Source organism: Malurus melanocephalus, unplaced genomic scaffold (assembly GCF_030028575.1).
Source record: "Malurus melanocephalus ecotype Western Australia unplaced genomic scaffold, MMel_1.1 scaffold_134, whole genome shotgun sequence".
Taxonomy (NCBI): domain Eukaryota; kingdom Metazoa; phylum Chordata; class Aves; order Passeriformes; family Maluridae; genus Malurus; species Malurus melanocephalus.
In genome coordinates, this window is record NW_026623366.1 from 711,376 (window position 1) to 728,945 (window position 17,570).

The window sequence follows — 17,570 nt, forward strand, 5'->3', positions numbered from 1 at the left end:
GTGTAAGAGAAATGTGTAACTGTTGTTAGAAATTTGGAAAGTCAATTCATTGAATTCATATGCATACCTAAAAAGCAGCCTAGACAASTTTACAAAACATTTCTTATGACTCTTGTGATTTTTGCAGTTAAGGAATCAAGAACTCACAATATGTACAACAAGCTTGAATGGCTCGTGTATGTTACAGGTACAAAGCAGTTGGCAGGGTAATTATGTCAAATATGCTGAAGTTGCTAACATTGCAAAATCTTGACCAAAATAAACAAACAAAAAATAACCCAAAAATCATCTCTATGATAAGAGAAAAGACATTTCACTTCTTGTGAAAGAGAAGAGGTTTCACCATCCCTGCTAAAATCTTGGGTAGCTGGGCAGCAATCACCTCTGACATCATCTCAGGGAATTCAACGCTCAGTGCACGGGACTGGAGAAATGTGTTCAAACAGAAGAGATGGAGCTGTTTCACCAGCTGGATTTAATAAAATACAAACATGATCAATCAGGGTAACAGTAATGCCATCACATAAAAATGCTGTCAATCACTWATTCATTCATCAGCTGACATCACTCAATACCTTACTCTGTCATTTCTTGAATCAATAGTGAGGGTAATTGTCATTCCCTATTAATGGCAAAAATCATACATATACAGCTTATGGCATGTCATATAAAAATACTGCTTCACTAATATTATAAAGTAGTATCACTCTCGCTCATGTCATATGTGATGAACAATGGCAGCTACTTAAGAAGTATTCAACCTTCCATTGTATTCTCACACGCTAAACACAAGTCAGTGCTTGATTATCTAGGTGCTGTTCAAACACTGCTCTGAGGGAAAGCATTTTTTGTTCACCTCTGAGCTTTGCCATGGTGTTGATTATGATCATATCTGGAGATGCTGAAGACACTGAACTCCACAGTCCCTCATCCCTTGAACGCAACTGCTCAGCACGTGACTATTTCATCTCTTCTAGCCTCTCTGAGAGGTTCCAACTTTTATTCCAGACCAGTGACCATTATGGTGTCAATTATCACACTGTTTCTGCTACCCTAGGCTTTAATGCCACACCCTCTCTCCAGTGTGACAATCTACCTCTTCCTTGCATCTCACATCCCTTCACCAGCATGAGCGGAAACAGGGACTTGAACAAAGGTACTTTATGGACCAAATATCACTTTGCTATTTTGCAGCAAGCCTCCCTCCCTCTTTCCCTCCCTCATCCATTATTTTGTTTTATGCATTTTTATTAAGAGAAATTAAGAGATTGRATTAAAATAAAATGCAGATTTGCTGAGTGATGAAGAATACAACGAAGCAAAAATCCTGTCCACTCCAAACTCCCTGTGAGTTCTTCACAGCCAACACTGAGCTCAAGTGTCCAGGGCTTGGTATCTAGAATTCTCAAATATTACTCAATTCCCAAACATAGACAGAGACTGAAAAAGTGGTATAGAATATATACACACAAACAGTTCAATTAAGGTTGCAAAGCCAATCTTCATTGCCTTTCTCTAGTTCTTAGTAGCCTGACTTTGTAACTTGAATTGCAAATGTATTTCTCACATTATTTTCCTGAACAAGCATACACATGCTTACACACACATACATACCACCCCTACCAAAGCCCACAGCTGTGGCTACAGGTTATGTTGCACCAAAAATGAAGCAAAATGGTAGCACTCTAATGCATGTTTCACAAATACTTACATACTGTATACCATAAAATATATGCACAATATTTATACTGATGATGAATATATAGCTATCTATTCACACTAATATAAATAATAAAGGGAAAATGTTTTGTTGTTTTCTTCCATTGTTTAGCAATGCTGACTACTCCTTTCCATAAAAGTACTTTTAGGAAATACTAGTATCTTCTTCCATAAAAAGCAAAACACATTAGCAAATAAACTTACATCATGCATGGAATCCATCAGTTTTGTAAGCTGATAGAAACGCTGTGAGTTGGCCACAATACCTTTCTGGCGCAAGCCAATTGCCTTCACCAGTTCTCTGATGTAACTTGTTCTCATCTCATCAAATTGGCTTTGACTTCTGAGACCTTCCAAAGGAACTAAAAAAAAAAAAAGTTAACACTTCAGGTAGAATTTACTATGAAGGGAATGAAAACAATTTAAAGTACAGGAAAATTTACAGTATTTCATGCTGCACAGTGTAATTCATTATTATGTGCCAGGTACTTCTTCCCATTCAAGAGTTATTCTAGAAACAGTGATACAATTAATTATGAGGATATACCAGCAACAATCAGCAATTTTGCTAATTGCCTGTGTCTAGAAATATGCCTAAGCTTCAGCTATATGTGTTTGCTAAAAGAAAAAAAATATATATGGCTAAAAGAACCACTCCTGCCTTTGATGAAATATATTATGGACCACTTCATGCTTACACTGCTGAGAGTCAGCCCTCTTCACAGTAAATTTATCAGAGAGATCTAGCTGGAGTGCTTCAAAATGGACTCAAGGAATGAACTAACAATTCTAAAGCAGGGTAGACAGTAAAGCTTCCAGGACTCAGGCCTCCAGTTTGAACCTCTTTCACTTAACAAAGCAGATCAGATTCTTGAAGGTGAACAGCTTTCTAGAAAAATAAGCAAGGAGGAGAAATTGGTTGAACCCCCTTTTCTCTTAAGGTCAGTTGTGAGGATCAAAATGAGAAGAGGACATTGAGAAATGAACCTGTTAGCGGCTGCTAGTAAGAAGATAGTGTCACGGAAAAAGAACAGCCTAATTTTCAAAGCTTGGATGATTTTGGACATTTATTAACAGCATTTTCAAAAAGAACTAMGGACTGTTTTAATAGAAAGAAAACTTTGATCGAGTTCAGGGTTAGATGTAAGTTATCCTTGACTTACATCTCTAAACCAGCGATTAACTCTTTATATTTTCCMTGTGAACTGATTTAAAAGGTATCTTCCATCAATGAATGGCCTGTTTTGTCAGAATTCTGCAAAAAGACAGCCACATTCCTGTCAATGACAAAAAAGTTCCTCTGAGCTATCTGAGTGAAGAATTACAGTGTCTTACATGGGCAAAAAACTGTTCTTGGCTGTTCCCTTCCCCTGAACATACGTAAAGAATGAGGATGCTTTTATTCAGTGGTACGTACTGAGCCAAAATCTTATGTAACAAGATTAGAAATTCCTTTAAATCAGAAGGTCTGGAAAGCATTACATTTAAGCCACAGCATACTCAAAGAAAAAAMCTGTAAAATCAAATATAATGTTAAAATCTAAGGCTGGGGGTCCATTCAGAATTAGAAATGTATCGAGACTGACACACATTTTAACACAAATTCCTATTTCTTTGCAATTATCTATGAAAGTCAAAGACAGTTCATCTAAATAATAAATTGAACAGAAGACACAATGAGAGACTAAAGGATTAGACKTGATTTACTGTTAGTATACAAAAGCCTGAAATGGCTGTACTTTCACATTTGAAGAGGATTAAGATGAGTATCATGACGAATAAAAGTAGTCTTAAAAAAACATTTCAGAGAAACAATGATGTTATATGGCTTTTTGAAAATACTTTCATGGAATTGTACTTATACAGTACCAAACATTTACTAAATGCCTCAGCAACAATTGTTAAGATGCATTCCTTTTCCCGAAGAGCTGACAAATTGTTTTTGCCTATAAAMCAATAAATGCAGGAGAGAACAAAAAGCAAAACTCATCAGAACAGGTAGAAATACATTAATTTTTTCCAAYTAATTTCTTGCATATACATGAATATCTAAACACATAACCTTGAAAAATAGCTTCTGAGTGCAACACAGTTCATAAATGATAGTTTGATGAATTCTATTAAACTGATGCAKTCAAATAAAAGGGATTGGACAAACCAGTGTAATGCTTTTTTGATTTTGAGCTGCAACAGATAGTTGGAATACCAAAAATTTACCTAAATGTAACTGAAATTTCAGGAGATAGACAAGGGAGTTCATTTGGGATGAAAATAAGGTGAAAAACATTTGAAACAGGAATACATTCAGATTCCAACAAAGCAAGTGGAGTTATATCAGAGAGGGATTTTTATCCACATTACCTTTACCACTTTAGCACAATGTATGGTATTTTTGCTATTCTTTTAGTAATTTCTATGTTCATATGAGCTGAATGTGATCTTTTTGAATTTATGCTCTGCTGAGACCAATTGGTTTTTTTTTTAAGAATGGGCTTATGCAGATACCAGGCAAGTACCAATTGAGAGGGAATAAATTTTAATTCCTTATCAATTACTTGAACTTTTAGTATTTCAAAGAAGGTTTTGGAAGGTAAGTTCATTGACTACCACGTTTCCTAGATGAAGTGGAATGCATTCTTTAAATGATGCGTATCATTGAAAGTGACCACGAATTTTGTTTCCAGAGAAACAAACCAAAGAAAAACATTCCCATTTGTTTAGATCTGTGCTAAGCTTCACCTATTTATAACCACAAAAAAGCTGAATAAATGCTAGTATTGTTTGTCATGTCCAATTCCCTAATTCTTTTCAGCAAAGATCTTTTAAGATCTTTGTCAAGATAAAGCCCTCAGTCCTGATAATTTATTAAATACTTTTAAATATATTCTAATACTTWTAAGGTTATTTTGGTTTGGATGGATTTTTTTTAATCTGTGTAAAGTCACTTGAACTGATGTTTCCAGGCAGAAATACTGCAAAGTTGTTTTGAAAATGTGTAACATAGTAGGGCTGTATGTCAAAAAGGATCCGGCATTTCCCTAGTGTCTGTACACACAATAAAACCAACAATTAATCACAAATTCTCTGTTCCTTATAAACATCAGAAAAAAGTATTTTTAAGTCTTGGAATACTAACATGTCTCCTAGGACATTTCCACTTGTTAAGCCAGAGAGTTTAGTGATTGTCAAGTTAAACAMTATGGTTGAAAACTCTTTTAGTAGTGATGTGTTACAAAGAAATAAAAGAACCTACTTGTRTTGAGAAGTAACAGTGCCTTCATGCATAGGAACTCTTCTTGGCTAACTTGAAGTCTGACAAATTCCTGTGGGAGTTGCCACATGGATAGACACAGGGAATAGAATGATGATTCTTTCATCCTCTGTCTTACACCCAGAAAAGGTAAAAAAAAAAATATTAAAAAAACATGAAAACAAAGRAAAAAAATGGTTCCAGTACTAACTGCTTGGAAGAAATGCTTTGTTAGCAGTTTAATTATAACATTACAAAAATTAAAGATGAGATTATACACATAAACATTTTTCTGATTTTTTTCTACCTGTGCTGGTTTTTCAATTGCCATAAATGTGCTATTATTTTGGATGTTTAATCTGTTAATGCTGTCCAGAAAAATAAGAAAACTTGGAGACTATCAAAGCTGAATGCTAGACACAAAAATAAGGGCACTTTATTATTAAAAAGAACCTAATGATTAATGTGAAACACTATTTTGTTTTATACAGAAATTGATAGATTCTTGGATCTTTGTAAAGATTTCAAAGTATAGAATTGAAGACAAACCTGAAAGTCTATAGAAAATTTGTTCTTAACTTTTTCAAAAACGTCTGCATCAAAATACTTTATAGCAACTTTAGCTTGGTGCTTTTAATAGCAATTATATTATTTTGTAGCATGTTAWGCCATTAAAGGAACAGTTAAAAAATGTTACATGGCAAGTAAACAGAGACATTAATGCAGCCTTTCCTGAACCTCCACAGAAGTTAACAGAACAAATCACACAAGAAATACATAAAACTGTAGGGTCCTTTGCAGCCCTTTGATACTACTTTTCTCTTTATGATTTTGATACACTGAGTATACAYTATTACATATATTGCATTTATGACTGAAATCAGTGCAACAATAGCATTACCTAGTTTCTAATCTAGACTGAACTCACTGCACGTTAACCTGAGGATCCAGTAACTTGGAGTGTTTTAAAAGATTGTATCCCMATCCTGATAAATTAGGTATAACAACAAGAGGAAGATAAAATTTTGCTCTCCCACCTGCTAGGCGTTTCAGATCAGCATTCCAACCTGACTGCAGATAGCAACCTCAGCAATGAAAACAGAAGACACTTGCCATTTAAAAAAAGACATTTTTCAATGCATTGTTTTTTTGTTTTTTTTTCTTGTTATTTAAAGCATTGCTGCTATAGTGAATGAAAATTGTTTCAATGTTGTTCAACATCTGGTATCTCAACCCTTAAATGACATAAACATAGGAATTTAATCTTTTAGACCTGAATGGGTTTGTTACTAAATCTAGTTTAAATCTCCTTTTCTATTACTTTCTGGTAGCATCTCTTCTTAATTATTATCTACAAAGAGCAACAGCTGCTTTCAGCGTTAGCAGTTTAAATGCTGTTCTTACTCACRTTTTCAGACACTGCAAAGCACAAGCCACAGTTAAGTCCTTATAGGGTGCTAATACTATAGGGTGAAATCTTTGTCAAAGGAAGACTCCCAGCTTTCTTGGTCTGAAATTGATGCTACAAAATACATCCTTCCAGAGAAGCATAACAACTCAGTTCACTAAATGATAGATTGGCTGTAATTTAGTCTTTGGATTGTRGTTTTATGGTAATTATGAAACTAAGGTGGGTGTTTCCCCTGCAGAAGGATTTCCCACTATCTCTACCTCTAGGCRTACACTCCTGTGATTCTGGCATTAGTGCCTGCACTCCCTCGTGGTGAGTCAGGTCAGGGATCACCTCCACYTACTAATGAATGGCTTTTTCTGGGGTACCTCTCAGGAATATAAACTGCTTATCTGACAGTGCARTCAGACAGTCTTTGATCCAGCTTAGCTGAAATCATGGGGGTGTGTGAACAGGAGAGTTAACATTTCTGGCAGTGTTCAGCAGTTATCTTTGCTTCAAGTTAACATGAAGGTACAATCTTAGATACAACTGTAGACAACAAAGTTGTTTGCATTTCACTGACCTAAAAGCTAACTTATTTCCCAATAGTTGCAGCAATGACTTGGTGCGTCAGTTACTCTTCATGTCTCCTTGTTTATAACATTTCTAATATGACCCTGATGAGATGTTCCATATCCAAGAGAGGAATATGTTGTCAGCACCCAGTGCAGACGATCTTGTGCTGACAATAAGAAGCTGTCCCTGGTGGATTATAATCAGGGTTCATAAATCTCAACCCTCTTGTCGAAGAAAGTACTTCAAGTCTTCTTCACAAAGTGTCAGCAATGGTCGACAAGAAGGGTGATACTACAAGACATGACATTACTACATAAAGTCATCTCACCCTGTGTTTTTTCTGAATGTACCCATAAGATGTATCAGACTATGCTGGGACCATATAGTCARAAGTTCYTTCAATCTCATCACTTCTAAGTACTTCAATTTGTACAGGACAATGAATACAAATGGGAAAGGAAAGAATTCATTACTCAATAACCTCACAGTGATTTACAATCATCTGGAAGAGAAAAGGTCACGAGCTACAAGGCTGGTTCCACTAAATATTTTCGATGAAGAACTTCACTGGGAGGATTTTGTATGTCTATAGATATTAAAATCAGGTGTCTAAATGTTCAGCAAATCCAATTCTTAACCCTTAAACAGTATGTGTTTTTTAAGACTTAAACAGCATGTGTTTAACTTCCAAGTTGCTTCACAGCAGTTCTTTTAGTATTTTAAGAAAAAAAAACTAAGAAAAATGTACCAAGGAATAATAAATATAAAGAGATTAAATAATGTTTTACTGTTCTTGGCAACCACCCATGTACTGTAACCAGTGTCTAAAATTACAAGTCTGACAATATTAATTTGCAGAGCTGGAAAAGTGACAAAGACTGAAATGATGATTATCTAAATTAAACAGCATGGTGAAAGAAAATCCAAGCAAAAAAGCCCCTCCCCTACCCCAGCAGAAAACAGCTGTCCCGCATATTTTTCTCCTTGTTATTGAAATTCCTTCTTGGTGAAATTTTTTACCATTTTTTAACAACAAATGTACTTTTCYAGCAAGAAATGCACTTTAGAAAATCATTTTTATCAGAAAGCATCAAAACTGARCATTTAGATCATATGCAAACTACTTGCAAAAACAACGGGAAAAAAATCCCACTCAGTTCCATTTAGTAAACATTAACTCRTGTCTTATTCACATGAATTCAGGTAAATCTTCCGACAGCATAATTGTTATTTATTATTACTATTTTTCTCTTAAGTAATTAAAATACTATTTGAACTGCTTTTGCTTGAACATGTAAATAAAATGACATATAAATAGAATAGCTGGGGTTCCCACAAAGTTACTGAAGTTTGATATGGTCAGAGGACTTTGCTCTCCTGTCAGTTTTGAAAAAGAACAGTTACGAATGAAATCTTGGCCTCAATGGAGTCACATTCCGATTGGCACATGTAAGTTCAAAATGTTATTCATATAATGCAACAATAGAGTCTACTTACTCATTTAGAATCAGGTCTGGTGCAAAATATAACATCTGACCACTGACATGTTTGTATGATCTCCATCCCATTGCAAACACCATCAGACTCATCCAGGARTACTGGATGAGGGTTATCTGATCATCAATATGCAAATTCCGAAAACCTGGAAATTAAATTAGAAGACAAAATATTTCATAATTCTCATTTAGACAGAGCTAAGTAATTGTTTTGAGATTACAAATTCGAACTGTCAAACTGAGAACAACTGGAAACACAAGCAGTATTGGGGATGTAGCTCCAGATACATTACAGTTTGGGTAATGACTGCCTATCTCACTTTGATAGTTAACCTCTTGTCATTTTGTTTTGATCCAATATTTTGAAATGTTCAAACCAAACTCTGTTTTTACAAAAATTACTATTTCAGAGAATAGGAATGCTTAGCATTTTCCTTTGGTAAAAATGTGACAGTTTGTAACATGATCAGTGTAACCAACTCTCATTTAATGTCCAYAGCTTGAACATCGCTGTTCTTAACATGAGATGCAGCTATCATACAAAAACATCCATATATGAACACCTTTCTTGCATYCAGCTAAAGAGGAGGATATTCAGTTGTGTGCTTGTGCTTGGTAACTTTTGCTGTTTGATAAATTTGAAGATTGCCATGCATTATTTGAGTCGAACAGYTTCCTGCCACTGAAAGCAGCATTCCTGTTCTTCATTACATGGTCCTGTTACCTCCTTCAAGCATGCTTTGGCATTCATGCTACTCCTCAGTGAACTAGTTCAATTCATAAAGACACCAAAGAACTACAGAGGGTAAAAAGGTTTCTTTTCTTCTCATTTAGTGAGATGCATCGATTCACCCAACAGGTCTGATAAGCACCAACTGCAACAGGAGAGCAGTGATAGAGAGTACTTTGCTGCTGTTTCCTGAAGCACAAAGGGGCAAATTGAGTTCACATGAACCTGCATTTTCCAGGCTTTCTGCTCAGTATATTGATTTCTATATATCCCAGGATGACCACAATGATCCCTACAACCATACAGCACACATACATACATAACATGGATTTTCTTTTTTAATCCAGTTGTGAATCTTCATAAATTTGGTTACTTCTCATTACCAGACTGTGAGCTGCTCAGTCTTAACTGGTGCTATTTTTTAAAATTGCTCTTTGTTGCTTTCAAAAATTCATTTTAGTAATAATAAGAWTAAAGAATAAGCAGAAACACAACTTTTCTTACACCAAATGAGTAATAGAGTAAGAGGGGTTGAGGTAGAAAGACTGCTATAACAATCACATAAAGGAACTCTCTGAGCTCCTGTGGTTTCTTCAAGTGAATCTAAACATTTGGGTGGATTCCTTCAAATGTGCCTCCCTATCAAAATGTATTTGATTAATTACATTATGTGGTAAGTGGAAAAACTTAGTAGTTTTGGAATTTGTAAAGAATTAATTAACAGACAATCAATAATATGCTCTTCAGACTGCTCATACCATGAAATAGCTGCTTAACTACAATTCACTACATATAAGAAATTATATTACCTGGTAGCAATTTAGACCACTTGACCACACAAAGAAGTTGCCTCTCACAAAGATGATTCAAACTGGTCAGCAAGGAACTTGGTGTTTCAGGTTTTGTATTGTCATAACCAGCATAGACAACTTCTGGCTCAATGCCTCGTAAAACACTTATCATTGGGGGAACAAACTGTATTTCTTGATTTGGAGAAAAGGACAGCCTTTGGGTTAGAGACTGGCTTTCATCTTGTAGGGTTGCTGGCTGCTGGAGTGCAACATCTAATGTTCTCACAACCTTAATTTTGTTAAACTTTTTCAACTTCCGACCTGAAAAAGAAAATTGTTGATCTGTTAAAAAGAATTAACCAGTAAAACCTGTATTTTCCACTAGTGTTGGATTACACTTCTAATCTATACAAGGCAACAAGAACCGTCTCCAGAAGAAGTTTTCTATTTTTTGACTATTTATGTAATTGAGAAATAATCATGGAAAATTCTTAAGAGCTTCTCCCTCTGTATCCTACTCCCTTCTCTAAGGGATGAACAGCACCGACCCATTAAAATTATTGCCATGAATTCAAGGTTACAGTAACCTCATGAAGYGTTTTCTGGTTCAATTCCCACTGTTCTGTCATATGCTAACAGCTGAGCCAGCTGGCTCTACAATTCAGTTTCTATTTAATGTCAGTTAAGGATACTGTTTCTTTTACTCCCTAATATTCAAACCCAAAAATGTTAGTAATTAATTACTACACACAGAAATTACTTTCCTCCAGTTCCCTAAAAGCATTTAAGTCTCATGGCAATCCTGTTTTGATGGCCAGGGGATGAGTGAAAAACCAACAAATAGTGTAAAACCACATGTCAACACTTAGAAACACTTTCTAAAGCATAATTTCCCTTTCTCAGTATTTGCAATTGTTATGGCTATACAGCAGTGGTATGAACAACACTAACTAAAAAAAAAATTAATAGCTGACTGCCTTGCCAAAACAAGCACAGATACACGTGGTATGGCTCTGGAAATATATACAGCTCTAGGTAGCAACTCTTCAAATTTCTATCATGGGAAGAGTCTGTCAGTACACCCTAYAGACACAGAAAATCAAACCTTCAGACATTCAAAGGCAATAAACCTCAGTGCTATATTACCATACTACAAGTTTCAATTAAAAGTAGAGGTGACTACATGGAACACTTTTGCTTTAAACAGATTCTCAAAGGTGATGAAAATCCTGCTAGATCATCTGTTCTGCCAAACAAGTTTGGCTTAGGGAACAAAGGATCAAAAGTACATTACAGATACTAACACTTACGGTCTGGTTTACATGACAGTGGAACAGTAAGAGACATGGGTGTGATAGCAAAAACACTAACACTCATACAATGAGATCAAGGTTCATATTCCCTCTAACTTAACTGTGGGTTTAATTAGTTTAGTATCAAGTGCCCCAACACTTATATGCTCATTGTATCATTTGTGGTAAGAATAAAATTATTTCTGATCAGAAATAACTATTAAATTATTTAATATTAAATAACTATATTTTATTATTATTAAATTAATTATTTTATTAATATTAAATTATTTAATATTAAATAATCTTCTTAGTAAAGAACCAAACACAAAGTTACTTCTTATGTTACAGCTGAACCAAGAAAAAAAAAAAGTAAAACAAAAATCCACAAAAGAATAGACAATTTATAATGATGAAAGACCTGGAGCCAATTTCTATCATAACAAACCTATACATAGTTATAGACATGCTGGGAATTTCCCACTAAGTATTGTGTAGGCATGAAGGAAAACAGAAGGAACAATGCATTTGAGAGTTCATAAATAATGATTTCAGGCATTTTCAGAAATAATGGCTTCAGATACTTTTACAGTTCAGAGAACAAGTAAAGAAACAAACCAAACAGAATGCTTATCACATGGAAATGTTAGTAGTTAATAAGTACCCATGTTTCCAAGTGACTAAATGTATCAGAATTAATGTCACCCTGCAGAATTGCTTATGTGCTTATTGCTAATTATGTTGCCTAACTGCCACCAGTAAAACAACTCAACTTGTTACCTATCTACTGGAGAGGTGACTATTAATAACTCACAGTAAACTTTCCCATCTACAGCAAGGAGACCATGTCAAATTAATAAAAAACTCTTAAGGACATAAGGAAAACAACAGATATGTGACTATAGTTTTGCATTTGCTGTTTACAAAATGCCCAGGTAAGTTTGTGCTGTAAGACAAATAAACATGTCCACTTAGTCCCATAATAGGTAAATAATACTAATCCACTCTAGCAACTACTTTCCTCAATACTATAAGCTGTCTGTGCATATTTAGACAGCACACACTTTTTTGTAACATTTCATTATTTCATTTTAAGATTCCCAACCAAGCAGTTTCTTAGTACTTGATTACTACGAAAAGTATGTTTGGATACTACATGTACCTAGAAAGCACAAAAAATCTATTTACTCTTACTATCAAATTCTCCTTACTATCTAATTCTGTATTTYACTATTTTTAATAGGTATACAGAATCATACTTGATGGTTGACATTTTATATTAAAATGGCTGGGTTTCTAGTAAAAGTCTATAACATCTCACTATCCTTCTCCTTACCCTGTAATGAGGTGAAAAGCATCAGTGATGCATTATTCCTGACAGAACACTATGGTCCCGACTTTAAGGTCACAATGCTCTTGTGTTTTGTGTAAAAAACCAGGCTGAGTACACCTTAGGGGTGTGCATGCAACATAAAGAAACAAAGCAGCAAAGCAGAAGCAACACATCTTGGTTTTAATAAACCCTTTGATCCTACCTCAGAAAATATTACCTGGAAAACTAATTACCATTTTTCTGCATGTAATCACTGTGGACCAAAAGCTGACTGAAACAATGAAGACCACAATAATTTAGCAGTATAGCTGAACAAGGAATCTGTGATAATCACCCTGGGAAAATTACAGATTCACTCATAATAAATAARAGTTGAGTATTTGTTTATTCCAGGACCTGATCCAGGTACCTGCTATCCTATTAGGTTTAAGACTAGAAAGGGACAGATTAATATCCCAAGCCATGAGGTTATAAAACTCAAAGACAATTAATACTTTCATGGAGAATGACAAATAGGATATTATGAAATGCATGTTATTTACTGATACTTCCCTTCTATAGATTAAGAAAGAAGAAACTGTCCATATAGGGAAATCAGTTACTAAAGCTATTTGTTGCAAATTGATAATTAACTTACAAGTGACTTAAAATTTCCTTTAGCATAATTCAGTAGTTTACTGCTCTGAAATTAGGTTGAGAAATGGATCTGTTGGCCATGTCTTACACTCTGTCTATACGGTTGCCACTCAGTAACCTGTCAGTGGAAGACAGGTGTACTTCCCAAAGAAGTTTAATTAAAAAAGTAATTCTCAGAATCTGATCATTAACATCCTGTAAAATCTTAAGTGTTTCTCATGTTAATTATGCAATATAGCAAGTCTGCATTTAACTCGAGGCCAGATTAAGAAACTAAGTACTGAAGGTTAAAGAACAAAAATACATCTGTGTAAGTTTTAAATGGCAGAAATCATAAAATGCACAAAAAATGTTGACCTATACAGGCCATAAACATGAGATTTAAAGTATTGATGGTTCTGATTAATTTAAAATACTCAAGGATGTATAYTCTACGTATGAAATTTGTTCAAAGAATTGGAAATTTGCATATGGACATTTATCAGAGAATCACAGAATACCAGGATGGGAAGGACCTCAATGACTCTCCAGTCCAACCTTTTTTGGCAAAAGCCAAGAGAGTCTAATCAAGACGACCCACCACCTTGTCCAGCTGAATTTCAGAAGTGTTCAACAGTGAGGAATCCACCACTTCTCTTAGGAGATTATGCCAATGGCTGATTTTTCTCATTGAGAAAGATTTTCCTCTAGTGTTTAATCAGAATCTTCCCACGAGTAACCCGTACTGATTGTCACTGTCTTTTCCTGGTGACTGCTTGCAAAAAGAGAGTTTTCATCTTCTTTGCAGTCCTCCTTTAAATAGTGGAACAAGGTGATAATGTGTCCCCTAGGCCTTCTTTTTTTTTTTTTTTTAAGGCAGACAAACCCACTTCACAGAATCAGAGAACCACAGAATTGTTTAGGTTGGAAAAGACCTCCAAGATCGTGTCCAAATTTTGACTCATCACCACCTTGTCAACTAGAACACTAAATGTCACGTCCAGTCTTTCTTTAATCACCTCCAGGAATGGCGATTCTACCACCTCCCTGGGCAGCCCATTCCAGAGTTTAACAGCCATGTCTGTGAAGAATTTCCTCCTGATGTCCATCCAGCTTGAATCTCCCCTGGCACAGCTTGAGGCTATGTCCTCTCATCCTGCCACCCAGTCCCTGGGAAAAGAGGCTGATCCCCATCTTGCTACACCCTTCTTTCAGGCAGTTGTAGAGAGTAAGTAACAAGGTTCCTCCTACGTCTCCTTTCTCCAGGCTAAACASCCCCAGCTCCCTCAGCTGCTCCTCGTASGTTTATGTTCCAGACCCTTCCCCAGCTCCGTTGCCCTTCTCTGGACGTGTTGCAGCACCTCAATGCCATTCATGAAGTGAGAGCCCCAGAACTGCACACGGGATTCAAGGTGTGGCCTCTCCAGTGCCAAGTACAGAGGGACAATCAATCACTGCCCTAATCCTGGTTGCAACACTATTCTTGATCCAGGCCAGGATGCCATTGCCCTTCTTGGCCACCTGGGCACACTGCTGGCTCATGTTTAGCCTTTCCTCACATGGCAGGCTTCCCAGCCCTTTGATCACTCATTTCTTTGGGGAAATTATCCAAGTCCAGTAGCGCCTCATATATGAATCATATTGTGTTGATCAGCACATCATGCCATGGATAGTACTGCTCATGTGATACAACAAAGGAATAATAAGAAATGGCGGATGAGCAATAGGAAGAAGGGTAACAATATGCATAGAAAAAGAATGGTTAGCAGTTTATCTTGAGATTTTATTTGCAATTTGAATTTAAAWTCTTCATTTACAAATAGTGTAATTTTACTCCAGTTTTCCTCATGTTTTCCTCATTTGTCTATATTCACTTTTTCTTTTTCTTTCAGTATTAAGCATTCTATTTCAGCCTGCATAAAACAATTAGCTTCCTGTTTCCCCAGAACTGTTGACATCACTAAGAGCCCCTAAAATACTACACTTAACCTAAGGCAGGTGGGAAAAAAAAAAAAAAGGATTCCACAGTCAAAGCTCCACTCAGTATTTCCATTTTTCCACTACCTAAATGTTCTCTTCTGCTTTCTATTTGCTGCCAGATTATTTCTTTCCAGAAGATGGTGTAGATGGGGATGTCAGGACAACGATCTGACAAGATGCCATGTCCCTCTAGGAACTTGAGAAACTAGACTGCACAGGCTTCCCCAAAAATAGCAGTTTTGATTAGGTATACTTAGGAGAAGACTAACACAACAAACTGGCTAGATAAAACAGTCTAGGATTAAATACAAAGAAAATATACTTGCTTTGTAATTAAAAAAATATAAAAAAGGCAATCTGAAAAGGTGATGAGAAAGATGAAGATTTTACTCTCTTCATGTCGGATAGTAATAAAATAAAAGTCAGAGCATCTTTATCCTCAGGTTTTGTAGGAGGATGTAACATCCTGATACAAGTATACACTAATGAGGACACACCATCTCATCAATATTGCTGGCAAAAGTGTCCAACTTTTTCTGTTTCAAGTACCTGCACCCGCAGCAAAATTTATATATTAAAAACACTAGAAAAACTAGCATCCATAAATGCATACAAAATGTAGAATGAAGTTAAGCCTGCTGGTGATTTTTCCTGTGTAGAATTTCTTTGCAGAACAACACTGAAACAAAAGGACTAGACAATGATAGTGAGTCACACTCTTCTGATTGTTGATCTGCTGCCTGTGACATTAAAACACATGGGGTTTAGTTATTGGTGTTATCCAGAGTATTGTAAATGAAAATTGAAGTTAGATCATCACACTCTCAGCTGCGCAAAATTCACAGCCAGGAATGCATTTTTATCTGTATCAATTTATACCCATTAGAATCACAGAATGGTTTGGACTGGAAGGGATCTACAGATCATCTAGGCTAAGCCCCCTGCCTCAGGCAGCTATAAATTTTAGAGATCAAGTTGATCAAACCTTGCATGCTCTCACAAATTTTAAAAGAGAGGCACTATTTCTGCCTGCCTGACTTCTCCTAAGTCTTTATTCTTACAATGTACTTTCCACAGCCTACTCTGGACCTCTGCTTCCTTGGCTTTTTCCTCTTCCAAAGTCAGGCAAACAGTGCTTTAGCTTCTGCCTTTGCAGTAATAATGYTTCTCCACTGGACTGCTACTCCAACTTTAAAATACAACTTCGGTCTGAGAAGGATCCACAGGACATGTTCTTCTCCTTTTGTCCCTCTCCCTTCAGCCCAGTGCCACCGAGTTTGCAAGCTCAATTTTTTTTTTTTTTTTACTGAGAGGTGGCACTGACTGACCATGTGAGAATGACACAATGGCCATGTGTGTGCCAGCTCCATGGAGCTTGCATTCAGTTTACAGGAGCTAGAAACACAGAGCTGTGCAATCAAACTATCAGCCTGAAAACTATATACATGTTTTAAACTACGAATGAATGCTGGTTAGCAAGATAAGGAAATGGTGCACAGTATATAGTCTCAGCTCTCCCTTCAGGGATAAAAACAATGTGGGGAAGGGAATGTAGGAAAGAAGGAGGGAAGAGAGAGGCAGACAGACAGAGGGCTTTGATGTGCTAAAATAGATTAGATTGAAAATAAAGCAGGTTTTTGTCCTTTTTTTTTCACTCTCTTTGGGAACATATTCTATCATTTCTACATAGCCATTTCCTAATMGGCTTAGCCATGTATTTTCAAGCTTTGTGATGATCMAAAAAATACAGGAAAAAAATACAGGAAAAATATGCATCATTCCTGCCTGTTAGTACAGAAGAACTTGTCATGTGACTAACTGATCTTACACCATTTTCTACCTCTGGGTTTTAAAAGGCACAATGCTCAGTTTTGATTAATGACACGTAAAAAAAAATCCAAATCTGTTACCGCAAGAACTAATACAAAGATGGGATTTCCCAGCATCTAGTATGCAAAGCTTGCAGTATTGATGCATTTGTGTCCCTCTCTGGTGGAACAGGACACAATTTTGCTGACATGTACTCAAAGCAAAGATGGTGGGCATAACAGAAAAGAGAAGGGGACAGTACTGATTCTTGCTTTCAGTGTCAATTTCAATCTGCTTCTTTATTTTTTACCTAAATCAACTTTTCTGATCCACAATTTGTAATAAATACRCACCAAAGACCTTGCAGAAAATGAGTGTAGGAGTACAAAGAGAATCCTAAAGAAAGATTATTTTTGTTTCAGGGTTTTCAGACTCATTAAGGAAAAATTCTAAGAAATTATAAAAGATTAGGTAATTCTTCCAAAAATAACATTTGAATGTGGTTATTTCTTCTATAGTATCAAAGCAATTCTGTTTAACCTTGACAAACGGAAGGTAGTGTACTTGACTGCCTGTTTTCATAAAT

General features: G+C 35.9%; 1 protein-coding gene across 1 annotated transcript in view; it reads right to left on the reverse strand.

Annotated features, from left to right (window-relative positions):
- Positions 1-17,570, reverse strand: part of PGR (progesterone receptor) — a 32,854-nt gene continuing 15,284 nt past the window's right edge. Inside the window, exons 4-8 of the mRNA XM_057370810.1 lie at positions 9,974-10,276; positions 8,436-8,580; positions 4,973-5,103; positions 1,924-2,081; positions 1-469 (exon numbers count right to left, since the gene is read on the reverse strand). Of these exons, the coding sequence (XP_057226793.1) occupies positions 314-469; positions 1,924-2,081; positions 4,973-5,103; positions 8,436-8,580; positions 9,974-10,276 (893 nt within the window). The 3' untranslated portion in view covers positions 1-313. The remainder of the gene's footprint in view (positions 470-1,923; positions 2,082-4,972; positions 5,104-8,435; positions 8,581-9,973; positions 10,277-17,570) is intronic.